The 14,459-nt window shown below is 37.7% G+C and overlaps 1 protein-coding gene across 2 annotated transcripts; it reads right to left on the bottom strand.

Moving 5' to 3' along the window:
• Positions 1 to 41: 41 nt before the first annotated feature.
• On the bottom strand, positions 42 to 14,459 carry jazf1b (JAZF zinc finger 1b). 2 transcript variants are annotated; one of them, XM_011485169.4, is made up of 5 exons: positions 14,209 to 14,459; positions 6,715 to 6,787; positions 4,747 to 4,943; positions 1,710 to 1,879; positions 42 to 1,285 (listed from the first exon to the last, which is right to left on the bottom strand). In XM_011485169.4, exons 1-5 carry the CDS (start codon positions 14,321 to 14,323, stop codon positions 1,133 to 1,135), a joined length of 708 nt encoding a protein of 235 aa, XP_011483471.1. In that variant the 5' UTR covers positions 14,324 to 14,459; the 3' UTR covers positions 42 to 1,132. The 2 variants fall into 2 exon arrangements, with proteins under 2 accessions (XP_011483471.1, XP_078788923.1); XM_078932797.1 differs by lacking the exon at positions 42 to 1,285 and adding an exon at positions 1,328 to 1,481.

The following is a 14,459-nucleotide window of genomic DNA, read 5'->3' as shown; positions in this document are numbered from 1 at the left end:
ACTTTGTAAAATAAAAATACCAAACACACACACGGGACAAATGATCAGCAGAAGCTTTTTATTGAAAAAGAATATTACAAAAGTTTACATGAAGCAGCTTTTTCTGCAAATACAGTACATCTGTTTTTGTTTCTATACATTTTTTTTTTAAGTTTTTGGCTTCAGAAAAATATAAAAATACTTTGGTTTAATGCACTTAACACATGACTTTACATTCACTGAAGACTATATCGAAGATTTTCCTCCAAAGTGACGGCATAATATTGTGAAACATTTGCAACTTATTTAGAGCTTTACCATTCTTCCTATGAGGATTTAACTTACGGTAAAATAAAATGTAAAGAAAATCATGAAACATTCCATTAAAATAAGTCTTTTTGGCACAAACTGAATGGTGAATGCTATTTTGATGGTATACAACAATAGGAGTGTCCCTTTGTTGAATAACCGATGTCTGTGTGTGTAAATAACACATTTTTACTACACAAATCAGTCAAGCTCACTTGGCGACCAGCCACTGAGTAAAATGTCAGTCAAACAAAAGCAACTTTGCTTTTCATTCAAATACTCATGACATGAAATACTGTAACATCCCTGAATTACGGTAGAACATGCACTTCTCTCCATTTACATTAATCCCATTTTGGCAAAACTTCATTTAATGGCATCCTTAAAGAAAAGTGCTTGGGTCCTTTTGTGTATAAAAACAGCTTCTTTTTTTCTTTTTTCTTTTAAGGATAACTGATCAAGAACAATGACAAATGCTGTCACAGCATTCAGACATCAACGTAGTGTTTACAAAAAACTCTGGGATTCTCACATAAAGATTAAAAATAAAGAGTTTCATTATTTTGAAATGAAATGAAAAAAATCTATGATTTCCAACCCTTCAAGCTGTAGTTCTTGCAGTGGGACTGTCCTGTTCCAGGCTCCTTTTTAATGATTTGAAGTAACAAAGGTGTCATGTGATCAAAATCTCATATCATAAATAGTGAAAATGACAGAACAGTAGGGCAGAAAGAGGGGAGGAGTGAGAAAACCAGTGCTGGTGACCAAAGAGTTCAGCTGACATGACCTGAGAGACAGCGCTGCTCATTTCCTCCGCCCCAACGACTGCATCTTCCGCATCATCTCAGTGGAGACAGGGGGGGTGGAAGTTAATGGTGTGATGGCGGAGACCCTGAGAGGTTTTATAGCTTTTCCCACACCTGCACTTAAAAGGTTTGTGGACCCTGATCTGGGTTCTGTGGCCGTTCTTGGCGTGGTACTTGATTCCATTCACGTTCTGTTAAAATAAATGAATAAATAAATAAAGTATGGATGAATAACTGAAAATCAAAAAGGAGCAAGTTGATATTTGACTGTTTCTGTCCCTAAATAGCTGACTACTGCTGCTGGCTTTAACCTCAGACTAAGTCATTGCCTATAACTCTGTCACTCACGTCAGCAAAGCAATTTTCTCAGACTGCTCAGGCTTTGTCCTGACCGCACAGCCGCCACATGTGAATGGAAAATCCCATAAAACTCCATATCACCAAATGTATGTGTTCATGATGCTCAACCGTCAAAAAAAAACAAAAAACTTTTTCATTTTCAACAAAACTGCATTAATTTCTGTGTGCAAACACTGCAAAAACCCCACAACTCCACTTCATTTTTAGGTAGGACGAAAAATGTTTTTTACTCATCAGGGATGGAGTGAAACATACCTTATATCTCTTTTTACATCCTGGAACAGGGCAAGCAAATGGCTTCTCTTCTCCTCCGTTCATGCACACAGAACTGAGGATGGACTTGGAGCTGATGGCGCTCTCTGTGGTCCACGATTCGTCACTGTCAGATCCCTCAAAGTCCACATCGTCTTCATCACACTCGCTTCCTTTAAGAGCGTGGACAGCACAGTCAAGTATCTAAAAACTCAACCTGCACGTTATACAGAGTGAACAACATGGCCTCATTTATTGCTTAGGGATTCACATTTTGCCATTTTTGCTTTTAGGCTTCCCCATGCCTCCCTCTGAGCTCTGAGTCAGCGTCCCCATCCTCTTCTTTGTATCGTTCAGTGAAAGACTGTAAAAAAAAAAACTCACCGTGGGAAAGAATTTAAGGTCTCGGGTCACAAAGAAACAACTGTTTAATTGTTTAATTAGACACGCAATGTCACAAGAATACATGGGAAAAACTTAAATAGTGATTCCTGTTACACAGTAGCGGTTTTAGCCATGGGCAATACGGGTAATTGCCCGGGGCGCAAATTTAGAGGGGGCGGCATCCCCGTGCTTGGAAGAAAAGAAAAATTGCACCACTATTGGTTTTCTTTTATTTATTAATTCACAGACTGGCCCAAAACCAGCGAATTTGCGCAGCTACGTACTCCTGTCTTTGAGAAGGAGGAAAGGGGGAGGGGGAGGGGTAGTGGGCGCAGGCTGCAAGGAGCGCAGCCTCGATTACGCAACACCTTGATTATCGTTGCCTTTAGATTACTCAGTTCATGTTAATAATGTCAGTATTATTAACTATTGTAGATATTTCTTTTCTATAGTTTAGTTGGTGTCAATATTTGAGATCATAAATAAACAATAGATAATTTGTTTATGAATGTATTGCGGTTTCTGGAGGATTTTTACTGCTGGTGTTGCACAAAATTAGGAAAATGCCAAATTTTTTGGCGTAATCCCAGTGATGAGTTCTATGATTTAGTTTTTAATGTTTTATAAGAACTAAAAATGATATTCACAATAACAGGTTTTTAAAAAATCAAATCCCTCTGATACGTTTCACAAAGACACACACAGGACATCACACCCCAAGCTGAAATGAATGACGATTGCTAGAAAATGATGCCAGGATGCCATGCTAACAAAATGGACACAAGAGCAAAGAAAACAGAATGATTTGATTTATTATTTCCTATTATTAATATTTCCAGGCTCTGTTTGTTTTGTCATGCAGCAAGTTCATATTAGCATAATTTTGGCAGAATGTATTTTTATGGAGAGCATACGTTATTTAAGGTGATTCTAATATTCCTGTCTGTTTTTATTCCCGTTTGTGTTCAAAAAGTTAAGTTTTAAAGGTTTTAAAAGGTTTTAAAAGTTTAGCTTTAGTGTGTTCAGTAAATGTTCTTGTTCTTGTTCGGCCCGCCACCTAAAGTGTGTTTTGGATTTAGGCTCCCTGTGCCACTGAGTTTGACACCGCTGTAATACAAGTTTATAAAATTCATAATGTAATGAATGTAATGTAAATGGCCAAATAAAGATAGGGAACACAAAAAGTTATTGTCACATTTGTATGTGTTGTATGTGTGTGTGTGTGTGTGTGGGAGTAAGTTGGTGTAGAACCGCCACTGCAGTTCCATCAAGTTTATTCAAGTCAAATCTGGATCAGGAGGGTTGATGTTGGATTTTAGCAGCGGTGCAACAGTTGAGAGGCACTTTGTAGCTTGAAATAAAAGCACTTTTAGTAGATTTAGTAGTGAAACATAGATTGAAATTACACTAGTTTTTTTGAAAGATTTGTTCAGTAAAGCATAGACCAAGTATAGGGCACTTTTACATCAATGTCAGACTAACTGTTAGACATCACATGACTGTCTTATTTTATTGTATTCTTTTATCCAGAGTTAGAAACAGCAATGTTTGCTGATTTTAAGGATTTCAAAAACAATTGCCTCTAGCTGATTATTTGAGGGTTAGTTTATGGCTACATTTAGAGATTTTTTAGCACCATTTCAGTCATGAACAGAGCTCTTTCAAAAGCAATGTACCTTCATTTTTTGTTATAGTGAAAATGTCAAAGAGCCACATAACCAACAAGAAACAAAAATGAAAAGAGGGACATGTGACTGAGGTGGGTGCTCTAATTAGAATCACAGGTGTCTTCAATCTGGTAATGAGTCAGTCTGCGTTGTTAAAGAGTTACAACAATCCATGAGGCGTTCAGTGTCAGTGTGTAGCACAGAAAGAAAAGAGGGAGCTGTCTCAGGAGATTAGAAAAGAAAAAAAAAAAGTTTAAAGTAAATGTTCTAAGAGCTGAAGTCTAAGGTCCATGAAAATGTAGAGAATTTTACTGGGAGTGACTGATGGAGGAAAACTGCTGATGAATCAAATGAACTGATCATCTGATGGTAGCCAAAGAGGCCATAACGCCCTCTAAAGACCATTCATGTTGGCTTCAGAACCAAATGTGACCATCAGGACTGTTTGAGGCAAAGCAGACACAACCAAGGAGCACAGCTCTGTCTAAAGTCAGTAGTAAAGTAAAGGCTGAAATTAGCTGCCATGCATATTGACAAATATGTGCTGGAATGCAGTTCTCTAGAAAAATGAGACCAATCTGAAACTTTTTTAATGACAAATATCAGTTTTCACATTTTTATGTGACTATTGATAGTTTGTTCCTCATTACCAGAACAGCTATTTTATCCACATGCATACAGATTCTCTTTAAGAATCCCCCAATACCATGACATGATATCATTATATTACCTCTATTATCACAATAGTGTGTGTCAGATAACAGTTAATAGAAAAACACATCAACAATTTAGTGTTTCATATTTTAAAAAGAGAAAAAAACCTAATTATAGATGATATATGTTTATCTAGAATCCACATTTTCAGTCTTACTGAAGTAAAATTAAGGTCAACAGAAATTCATCAGATTATTTAAATGTCAAAACCAGTTCAGTTCAATTCAGAAGTGAAATATGATAATGCTGGAGACAAGTGCGACAGTGCTGAGTACCTGTAGGCGTGCTGCTGCGGAAGGAGGAGGAAGGGGTGATTGGTGGCGTGACCGGAGGGGTGAGGTTTCCACCCGTGTGGCGGGGTGGAGCTGGCACGGCGCTGCGCGACAGATTGCCTGTCAGATGCAGAGGCAGCTTGGGCTGAACTTTCTTCCTGAGGCTGTCGTGGTCTCTCCTGGCAGCATCTGTCATGAACCTATAATGTACCAAAAAATGGTGTCAGTCGGTGTTTGGAGAGCGACCCCTACTGGTTATATTCCAGTGAGGGGGAAATGGAAAAAAAAAAAAAAAAAAAAGTTGGGGGGTTTATAGGATAGTAAAATCTTTGATAAATGTGCATCATAAAATTAAACATTACATAGACATTGTTAAAGCAAAAGTAGAATTAAAAAATTAAATTAGAGCCACATCAAGATGTGTCTGTGATGGCAAGGAGACTGTGGCAGACTTTGTCGTACACTGGCTTGTTGTGTAATGCTTTTAAAACTGCCATTTAAACCTTCTATCAAAGACGACCAAAATTAACTCGGAGTAGTTAAAAATTCCTCAAAACACAGCACTGCAGTTTAAGTGATTCACCAGATGACAAATGAAACTGTCAGCAGAAACCTTAAGCAATATGCAATAAACGTCCTATGACATTGCAGGAATGACTGAAGAGAATACCTGGCCTTGAAATTTTAAATGGGACAACTTGGAAAATTAAAGTTTTTTGTACTTTTTTAATTTTAGTTTTAGTTTGGTATCAGAAAAGATCTCTAATAAGCAGGCTAGGCTGATAACTGCTCAGAATGAGGTCCATGAAGTAGAAAGTGAATCCCAACTGAAGGCCACATTAATACAGAAAGAAGTCCTCTACAGCGAAATGTTTACATCTGAAGTAGACTCTGTCTGAGCAAGCAAGTTTACTGTTTTAGAACATGTGTTTCTGAGTTTAAACACAAATATGAGGAGGTGTAGAGAAAAGTGATGTGGGGTAAAATCCACCCGATTGAATTTCTAAAAGCGTCCAAATTTCGTTCATCTTGAGCGGTGAAATGAATCTCTCTTCTTTGTTAGGTAGCAGTTAGCTTCTGATTACCTTTCTAAGTTAATTTTAAATTCCCCAAACTCTGGACTTTTAAAACAACTTCTGAATCTGGTGAGACACAGCGGATTAGTGCCGCTCCAGTGCAGGCGTCTGCAACCTGAGGCTCTGGCACCACATGTGGCTCTTTTACCACTCCATTGTGGCTCTCTGGTTATAGGAAAATAAAAAGGTTTTAATTTAAAAAAGTAACTGTAAAGTAAAAAGGAAGTAGTAAAGTAAAAAAAAGAGTAAAGTAAACTAATTCCAACTTTATTCAACAAACAGTGAATCAGGAGTCAAACTAACATTTTGACAGATTTCTGTGAGCCATGTACCACGAAAAATCAAATGGAGTTCAGTTAACTCAACCAGAATTAAGGCGCACCAGATTGTAAGGCAGATTTTCTATTTTTAAACAATTTCAAGGATTATTAAGAGCGTCATATGGTTTAAAAAATATGGTAAGGGGTCACTTAATTAGCTGTGATTTCATTTTGGTTGGTTAGATTTACAAATTTCACCCTGAGGTGCACCACAAACAATAAAATAAACTGATTTTCTTTAAATCATTACTGAAATAACTCTACCTACGAATACATCTGCTGCATTGAGGTAATCCTGTTACACAGCGTGTCTTTTATTTTGAAAGGAGGTCATTCAAACGTCTATCAAAAGTTATAAACTATTTCATACTATGAACATATGCACAACTTTGTGGCTTCTACTGCTGTCAGTGAGAATTTGACTTGAATGGTTCTTTAAATGTTGAAGGTTGCAGACCCTGTCCTAGTAAAATAAAACAAAATTAACTTCACTGTCTTATTCGGAAGCTTGTTTTTTTATTTATTTTGAGTTTAAAGTTTTGCTCGAGTATATTAGTGAGAAAGTCATTTGTTACCTGTTAATGTAGCTGAGAGCGACGTATGTCGGCTGCTGCTGCTCCTGCCTCTCCAGAACACAGGGATCTGTATCTAGACAGAATAATTGGAAGGTCAATTCCAGCTTATTTATATATTTAAAAAAAAAAAAAAAAAAATCAGCATTTTCATGTTTGCCAAAAAACAAAACAAAAGAATTGATACATCGAATTTTTTTAAAATCTTCTTTGGTTAGCAAATATTTTTGTTCGCATTTTAACTGTTAAATCTTCTAACTCAAACATTCAACGTTAGAATACCGGTAAATGAATGTTTGTTGTTACACACATTGACTTTTACAAAAATGATTCATGTTTTCAAAGTATAAAAGAAAATTTGAGTCCTCTGCTGGAAAGGGCATGAAAACTCAGACTGGATAACAGTCAAAGTTTGTGCGACTGATAAATGCTTTTGATTTATCTGTATAAAAAAATGAAATCACTGTATTGATTTCTACTCCAAATAAAAAAAAACACAACTCACACTCGGACATTTATGTGAATTACATTTCATCTTCTGTGACGTCCACATTAATTCTGATGAAGCAGCTTTTATTACTTTATGCTTATTTACCTCATGCCTGCAAACCTATAACAAAGTTTGTTCATTTCTTTTATGAATTTTTAATATTTACAGGTTTATATTGGGTCTTTCTTTCAAGACTTGTTTCAGAAAGTGCTGCATAAAAGATAGTAAGCTGATCTCAAGGACTTTGAGGTTGGAGGACTTCCTTACATTTTGTTTCAAGCAAACATGATGGATGGGATTTAAAAAAAAAAGCCTTATTTTTGTCCAGGTGAGAGTACAGAGGTTTGGTTTCTGGGAGATCGACAAGTTCAGATAACTGAAAGGACTGATCCAGACATCTTACAAATGCTTTCCAGTGGAGATGTGAATTAATATGGATTAGCCATATTAGTGCAGCCCGAGTATTGATTTATGATTTTAAAAAATGTATTAAAGAATAGGCTGCACAGTGGCGCAGTGGTTAGCGCTCTTGCCTCACAGCAAGAAGGCCCCCGTGGGGCTGGGGGACCTGAAACAGAACATTGATGGGGACCTTTCTGTGTGTTTGCATGTTCTCTCCGTGCATGCGTGGGTTTTCTCCAGGGTCTCCGGCTTCCTCCCACCGTCTAAAAACATGCTTCATAGGTCAATTGGTTACTCTAAATTGTCCCCAGGTGTTAATGTGAGAGTGCATGGGTGTGCGATTGTTGCCCTGCGACAGACTGGCGTTCTGTCCAGGGTGTCCCCTGCCTTTGCCCGCAAGTGGCCGGGATAGGCTCCAGCAGCCCGTGACCCCGAAAGGGAACAAAACGGTTTAGCAGAAAGAATGAATTAATTTATTCAAGAATAAGCACATTATATAAACATATGATTATAAGATAATACTTAGCGTCCAATAACATAAAAATGTTATTGGTTATGTATCTTGCATTTTTTGTTAAAACCCACCAGTCTACTCTGACTACTAACCAGGTATGTGTTCACAAAAGTAGTCATCTAAAGTACGTTTCTCCTTTTTTTGGATCCCTTTACTGTTTTCTGCAGAGTTAATAACCCAACATAATTGGAAATGTTCCTCTTGTTGGTCAGAATTAGGCGTCCAGGCGTCACTGTTAGAAACAACAAGATTGATCAGTGGTGGAGTAACGCCGCCCTGCAGGCACCACATTGCTCACACATGAGCACACATGGCACATCTTGAGTTTTGCCGTGCTCAGCTCCAAACCTTAATCTGGCTTATAGGTGTTAAATGAACAACAATAGCCAATCCCCACACCCCAAGGTGAAAGCGTGGCTGACTTCAAACAGGCTCCCCGCTGCCGGCCATGTGGGAGAAGATGGATACGCCATAAAATAACAGTCTCCGTGGCTTTCCAGCTGAGCCTCCCTGCCTGCCTCTGACATTACTGTAAAAAGGCTGCAAAAGCCCCCATGTGGTTTAAACTGTTGCTCTTTTCCGTCCACTAAGCTCATTTTCGCACAACACATTATGCTGAGGGGGTTTGGTACATAGAAATTTAATTGTACAACTTCATTATTAGCATTGCAGTTGTTGTAAACTACAAATGAGCAGTTGGGATTTCTTGTCCACATATTTTTAAATGACCATGCCAAAATTGGCACAGATGAGATCTCTAGTTAAACGAGGAAAGTAACACCTTTCTCCGGCTGTTATAAAACAGAGCCATGGCTATTTATTGCTTGTTTTTTTTCTTCTTTTGCATGTGAGCTTGCTTTAAATAAAGACATTAATTAAACAAAATGAAAAGGCTAAAAAAAAAAAAGTTGTAGCTATGAAGAAGAGTTTGTCATGATGGAGGGTCTGCTTTGCATCGTCAAACGGGTCTGTTTAGTGTCAGACATACCTACAAACAAAATGGAACCTTGAAAGCAGGAATATTTGACATTTAACAGGCTTTAAAGCAATGTCATTCAAGTAATCATCCGATTTTTTTTGGCTGCTGATTTAAAAACCAAAACAAAATGATGTGGTGTTGCTATATATAGCAGAGCAACTCACAGCACCTTTAGCTCAAGAGCTTTTCTTTTTCAAGGCTTAAGTCAAGAGCAAGTGTTTCATTAACTGTGGACTTATCCCCAGTGTGAAGGACAACAGACGTCTCTCTACTGTGTGGCCAAAATTGAAGAAAAAAAAAAGGGGGGGGGGGGTTTGTTCACTGAGACTATTCTGAGCCTGGAGTAATGGCGTGCATGCGTGTGTGTCAGAGTGCAGAAGAAATCCCTCAAAAGATCACTAATGAGTCTCAAGCGGTGGGATGGCGGCCCGCTCAAACAGCAGTGGATCAGTCTGTTCCCACACACTGTAAATCACACACACCTCAGGTGGGGACTAGAAAGGGGGTCTGCATGGGGCCGGTTCCCCACAGCCTCTGCTATTCTTTTGGGGCCACCATCAGTCAGGGAGCAGGGGGAAGGCGCCTCAAGTAGAGATGGGAACTTCTCTAATCATACTACACAGGTGGTCCACCTTGGTGGCCAACTAATAGAGGACTTCTGCAAAAAAAGAAATAAAAATAAAAAAAGCTGTAGAAAAGAAACCATCACCTATGGCAAAGTGATCTTTGAGCAAAGATGTTTGCATTGCAGGTAATGTTTCAGATGTAGAATAAAAATAGATGAAATCTCCAACACTTTGAATATGTAAGTCGATTTCTATACTACAGGGACATATAGTTTAAAGTTCATTTGATCTCAAAACGAACGTCAATAAGAATAAATACAGACAAGATTGATCGCTTTAAGACTTTTTGCGTTTCTAAACTCTGACGTTCGAAAATGTGCACACATGACAAACGCCATCCCGACATCACACAACCTGCCTTTCGTGAGGCAGCAGAGGAAGTGACGCCTGCTACCCTCTGAAAAACACCTCCTAGGACAAGGTCTCTAACACAAACACGCACCCGCCCACCCCCAACACACACACACACCCTCATTTCCCCAGCGTCTGGCTCCCAACGCTCATGGCTAAATGCACTGTGGGGTAGAGCGGAGTGGTGAGGATTATGGTGACATGTTTATTGTGGCTCAGAGAAGCAGGGAACATTACCAGGAGTGGTGGCACAGGTAATTCATTACAGTGACCTCTGAGGAGGAAATGAAACAGTCATGCTCCAAGTGGAAGATGCCTTTGCAGGTTACTCATCTATTTAAAACAGACAGCAACATATTCAAATAGTCAAGTTTGTTTATAAATGTACACAGATTGGTAAAGAACCTTTCGTTCATAGGTACCTGTACAACCTTTTGATTAATCCTGTTCTTTGAACTTTTCTTTAATCTCATGTCATAGTTTTTTAAACTTGCCAAATTTTAGGATCTTCAAAACACAAAAACACTGTTGTATTTATTATATTTTTTGTGACACTGAAAAAATTGGCTTATAGTAGGTGGAAAAGGCAATTAAGATTTAGTTTTGTTAAAAGAAAACAATTTAAAACAGGTAATTTAGTAAAAGTAATATTACTTTGTGTTACAAAGACTCTGGATGTTAATTAGATTTATAAAATAGTTCAAATAATTTCAGAAGTTTACAGAATAATATTGAAGACTAAAAAGAGATCTGTGTCACTTATTTATCGTAATAAAATAATGAAAAATTCCCAAACAAAAACAGGGTTAAGAGGGGGAAAAATAGGAAATGAATGGCTGTCCATTATCTTTGCAAGAGGTGTTCTGCCAAGCCTCCTCACAAACAGGAGCAGCAGTGTCTGGCTTTGGGGGGAAATCTCATTAGTCCAACCAGGTGCACAGGTTTGGGAACCAGCTAATTTATTACTTCCGCACATATTTTCCAGGGTAGAAAAAAAAAAGCTGCTAAATTTACCTCCAGCAGGCATTTGCAACAAACACAGCTTTTTCTGGAGGAACTTGGAGCCTTGATCAACCAGACTTTAGTGACACAGTTTGACTTTAAACAACACTTTCTGCTGCTGCTCCACACTAGCCTGGTTGCTTGATATTAAAAATAAGCAATTTAGTTTAATTTGTTACATATTCCCTTTTTGAAACCCAGGAAAAAAAAATTTAATTGGCTATTAAAGAGAATTTTTACAAATTTACTTTTATTTATTTATAGGGTAAAACAGTTTCTACAGTGCTGACTTTTATTGAACATGACAGTTTATAAAATGCAATATTCATTTTTGAAATTAGAGGAGAGGCCGTTTTGAGTCTTAAAGCAACTTTAACTAAGGTATAAGTACCGGTACTAATATCTGCTTTTAACTTTTAAAAAAAAGGCTCATCCATTTTTGAATAGACTTAAATGTCTTAAAGCTCCATTGGTTTGGTCATTAAAAGGTCTTGATTCAGAGGGTCAAAGAAACTTTGGCAAACAAAACCTTTTCTGGTCCCCAAGCTCTGATGTCCTTTAACCAACAGCAGAGCAGCGCCACCCCCTGGTTAACACTAGGAGCAGACTGACGTGAAATTCCACAACCAAAGTGTGTGTGTGTGTGTGCTTGTTTTCCAGTTTTCTGTGCCCTTAATTATAAAGCAGAATGTTCTGCATGCAGCAGGCCACCAGATGAGGAGGAAGACATGCCAAATAAAGTGCTCCCTCTGTAATTATTCCTCACAGGCCCTTGGCACAACGCGCAAGATTTCACACCTCCCAGAATGCACACAGGCCAGCAGACAAGAGGGGGCAGAAAAGTTTTTCCACTTTAGGCCAGCTAATTGCTTCATTATTCCCCAACAAGTCAGCTAATGGCTCCCTCTTTTTTCTTTTTTTTTTTAAATATCACACCTCGGACACATGTACACTCAACACATACTGTGAGAGCAAAGCATATTAAAGTCAGTCAAGCAACAAACAAGAACAACAGAGAGAGCAAAGTCCTGTCAGCTTCAATGAAATTTGAGCTTTGAAATAGTACATTGAGGAGCTGAATCTGAAATCACACAAAGCTCAAACTTAGGGTTTTTACAGCTCAAAATCAATCAAATTAACAAATGCATTGTGTTTTATCAACTCCAGTTCAATAAAATGGTGAAAACTGATAAGGACCATCAATCAAAAAGATATTATTGATGTGGATCTTTTGGTTATTGCATTAAATAAAAGATTAAAAAGGACTTATCAAATTGGCATACAGCGAAATTGTCTCTTTTTCCCCTCACATACCTGAGAGGCTCTGCTGACGGTGTTTGCACAGCCTGGTTACACATTGGGTTAATGTCAATATGAACAACATAACATGCAACGCGCTTTGGAATTTTCTATGAAAAACTGGAACAATTACCTATAAATCAAATGCACTTTGATTAGAATTAACCATAAAGTTTAGTAACATTAACTTTGCTCTAGCTTGTAAACAATCCTTAGATTTTGGACAAAGACATTTGTTTCAGATTTCTGGGTTTTTGGCAAGATTGTTATATATTATTTAGATTTTATTTTGACCACATAAGTCCTGCTACTTATAACACCTTTTCTATGTTTTCAAAATGAAGATGCCAATACTAAAAAACGCATTTCCACGCCTTTTCTTTTTAAATCGTAGCTTTTCCCTTGAAAGGAGCTGCTGTTAAAACATGAATTTTGTTGACACGTGTCTACTTATATGAGAAAAAACAAGTCTTTTTATACTTTGTGTAGTCTTTCAAATTCACCTTAAGAATATAAGTCCTCAGGGTTTTTTAAATGTTTTCCCCCATTAAACCTACGCATCCCAGGATGTCAGGTACATTTATTTATTGGTTTGTTGTTGTTGTCAACAAAAAGTACATTTTCATAAATTAAAATGAATACATGTACTGGCTAAAAGGTACAAAGAAGCAAATGCATGTGTAAATTGATTAAATAGGATAAGAAAGAGTCAAAATATCAAAGCAATTTAATTCCATGTCAGTTGTTATTTTCATTCAAACACAGTTTTTATTGGTTTGGAAAACAGTTTGCCCAAAACTATTTTCTCAAATTAAATTCAAACAAACCAAACTGAAAAAATTCTCTCTGAATTGTTTTTCCGTGAGTCACGGAAAAACAATTTTGCCTGAAAAATTACAAGAAAAAAATTAAAAAGAAAATCAAATTATGAGTTTGATTAATTATTTTTTTTAAATTCTAAGAAAAGCTCAATTTTGTTTAAAATAATTTATTTTTTGTAAACCCAGGTCATAACACAATCGTTATAAATTATTTTACCATATTATAAGTGAATTTGTGTGGCATTTCAGTGTTTATTTGCTGTGTCACCATCAATCATGGGTACGACATTTCGAAATTAAAGTTTCAGGAATAAAATTCAATTTATTTTGTAATATAATAATTCAATGTTTAAAACTGTTACTTAGTATTCCAGCAGTTCTTTACTCAGCTGGTCCAATTAAAGCTTTGAGTTCAATGATTACATGTTTTTTTCTGTTTGAGCAAAACTACTAATGTTTTTATTTATGCTTGTTATTTTACTGGTCTCTAGTCTCAGTGACAGAATAATATGTTTCCTATTCAGGAACTTTTATAGATGAAATAATGAATACTTTTAATAAAATAAAATATAATAAATTAATAAAACAAATCTATGCAGTGATAAACAAACAGGCACGACAAAACGTGCTCATAGTGTGTCCTGTTTAAAACAAAAGCCACTGCGGTGAAGTTAGTTTTGCCCCCTGATGCTATCATCATCATATCAGTGAGGGTTTTAGCTGAAAACAGTTTCCGTAGGCTGCTGGGCATGCGCACTAGTACTAGTTCAGTGGCACTGCGAGCAATTTACCAAAACTTAAAAGACTTTGTTACTTTTTGCAGCTCTGTTCGTAATTCCAGCCCTGTGCAGAAAGTGAACAACTTTTAAGAATTAAATAAACAGGAACTGACATCAGCAGCCACACCTAGCAACCGGGTTGTCAGGACGCAGGAAGTAGCAAGCTAGCGGAGCAGAGCCACGTCTGCTAGCTTAAACCCGGAGAAGGTTAGGCGCGCATTGATTGGCTCTTACCAATGTGGTTGTCCTCGATGTGCACGATGAGGTCGCACAGGGAGTCAAAGTGGCGTCCGCAGCCAGTGAACCTACAGGCGTTGGAGAAGAAAGACGCAGCCGCGATGCCTGTCATCGTCGCAGCTGCGCCAGAAATGAAATGAGGCCAAGCAGCGGCGGGGAGGCGGGCAGCGGTGAGAACAGCTGGAGCGCCACACCGCTGTTCTGACTTCTGCTGCTAGCTGCGTCGAAGCAGCCGTAGAGCCTACAGG

This window comes from Oryzias latipes, chromosome 16 (genome assembly GCF_053564925.1).
Source record: "Oryzias latipes strain Hd-rR chromosome 16, Olatipes_Hd-rR_3.1".
Lineage (NCBI taxonomy): Eukaryota > Metazoa > Chordata > Actinopteri > Beloniformes > Adrianichthyidae > Oryzias > Oryzias latipes.
This window is presented reverse-complemented; position numbering and strand designations above follow the sequence as displayed.

Excerpts from the sequence above, each read along its gene's own strand:
- jazf1b (XM_011485169.4), bottom strand. The coding sequence starts at position 14,323 with ATGACAGGCATCGCGGCTGCGTCTTTCTTCTCCAACGCCTGTAGGTTC. Across the intron at positions 4,944-6,714 it reads GCTCTCAGCTACATTAACAG|GTTCATGACAGATGCTGCCA; the intron begins GTAACAAATGAC and ends GGTACATTATAG. Across the intron at positions 1,880-4,746 it reads CCGCAGCAGCACGCCTACAG|GAAGCGAGTGTGATGAAGAC; the intron begins GTACTCAGCACT and ends ACGCTCTTAAAG.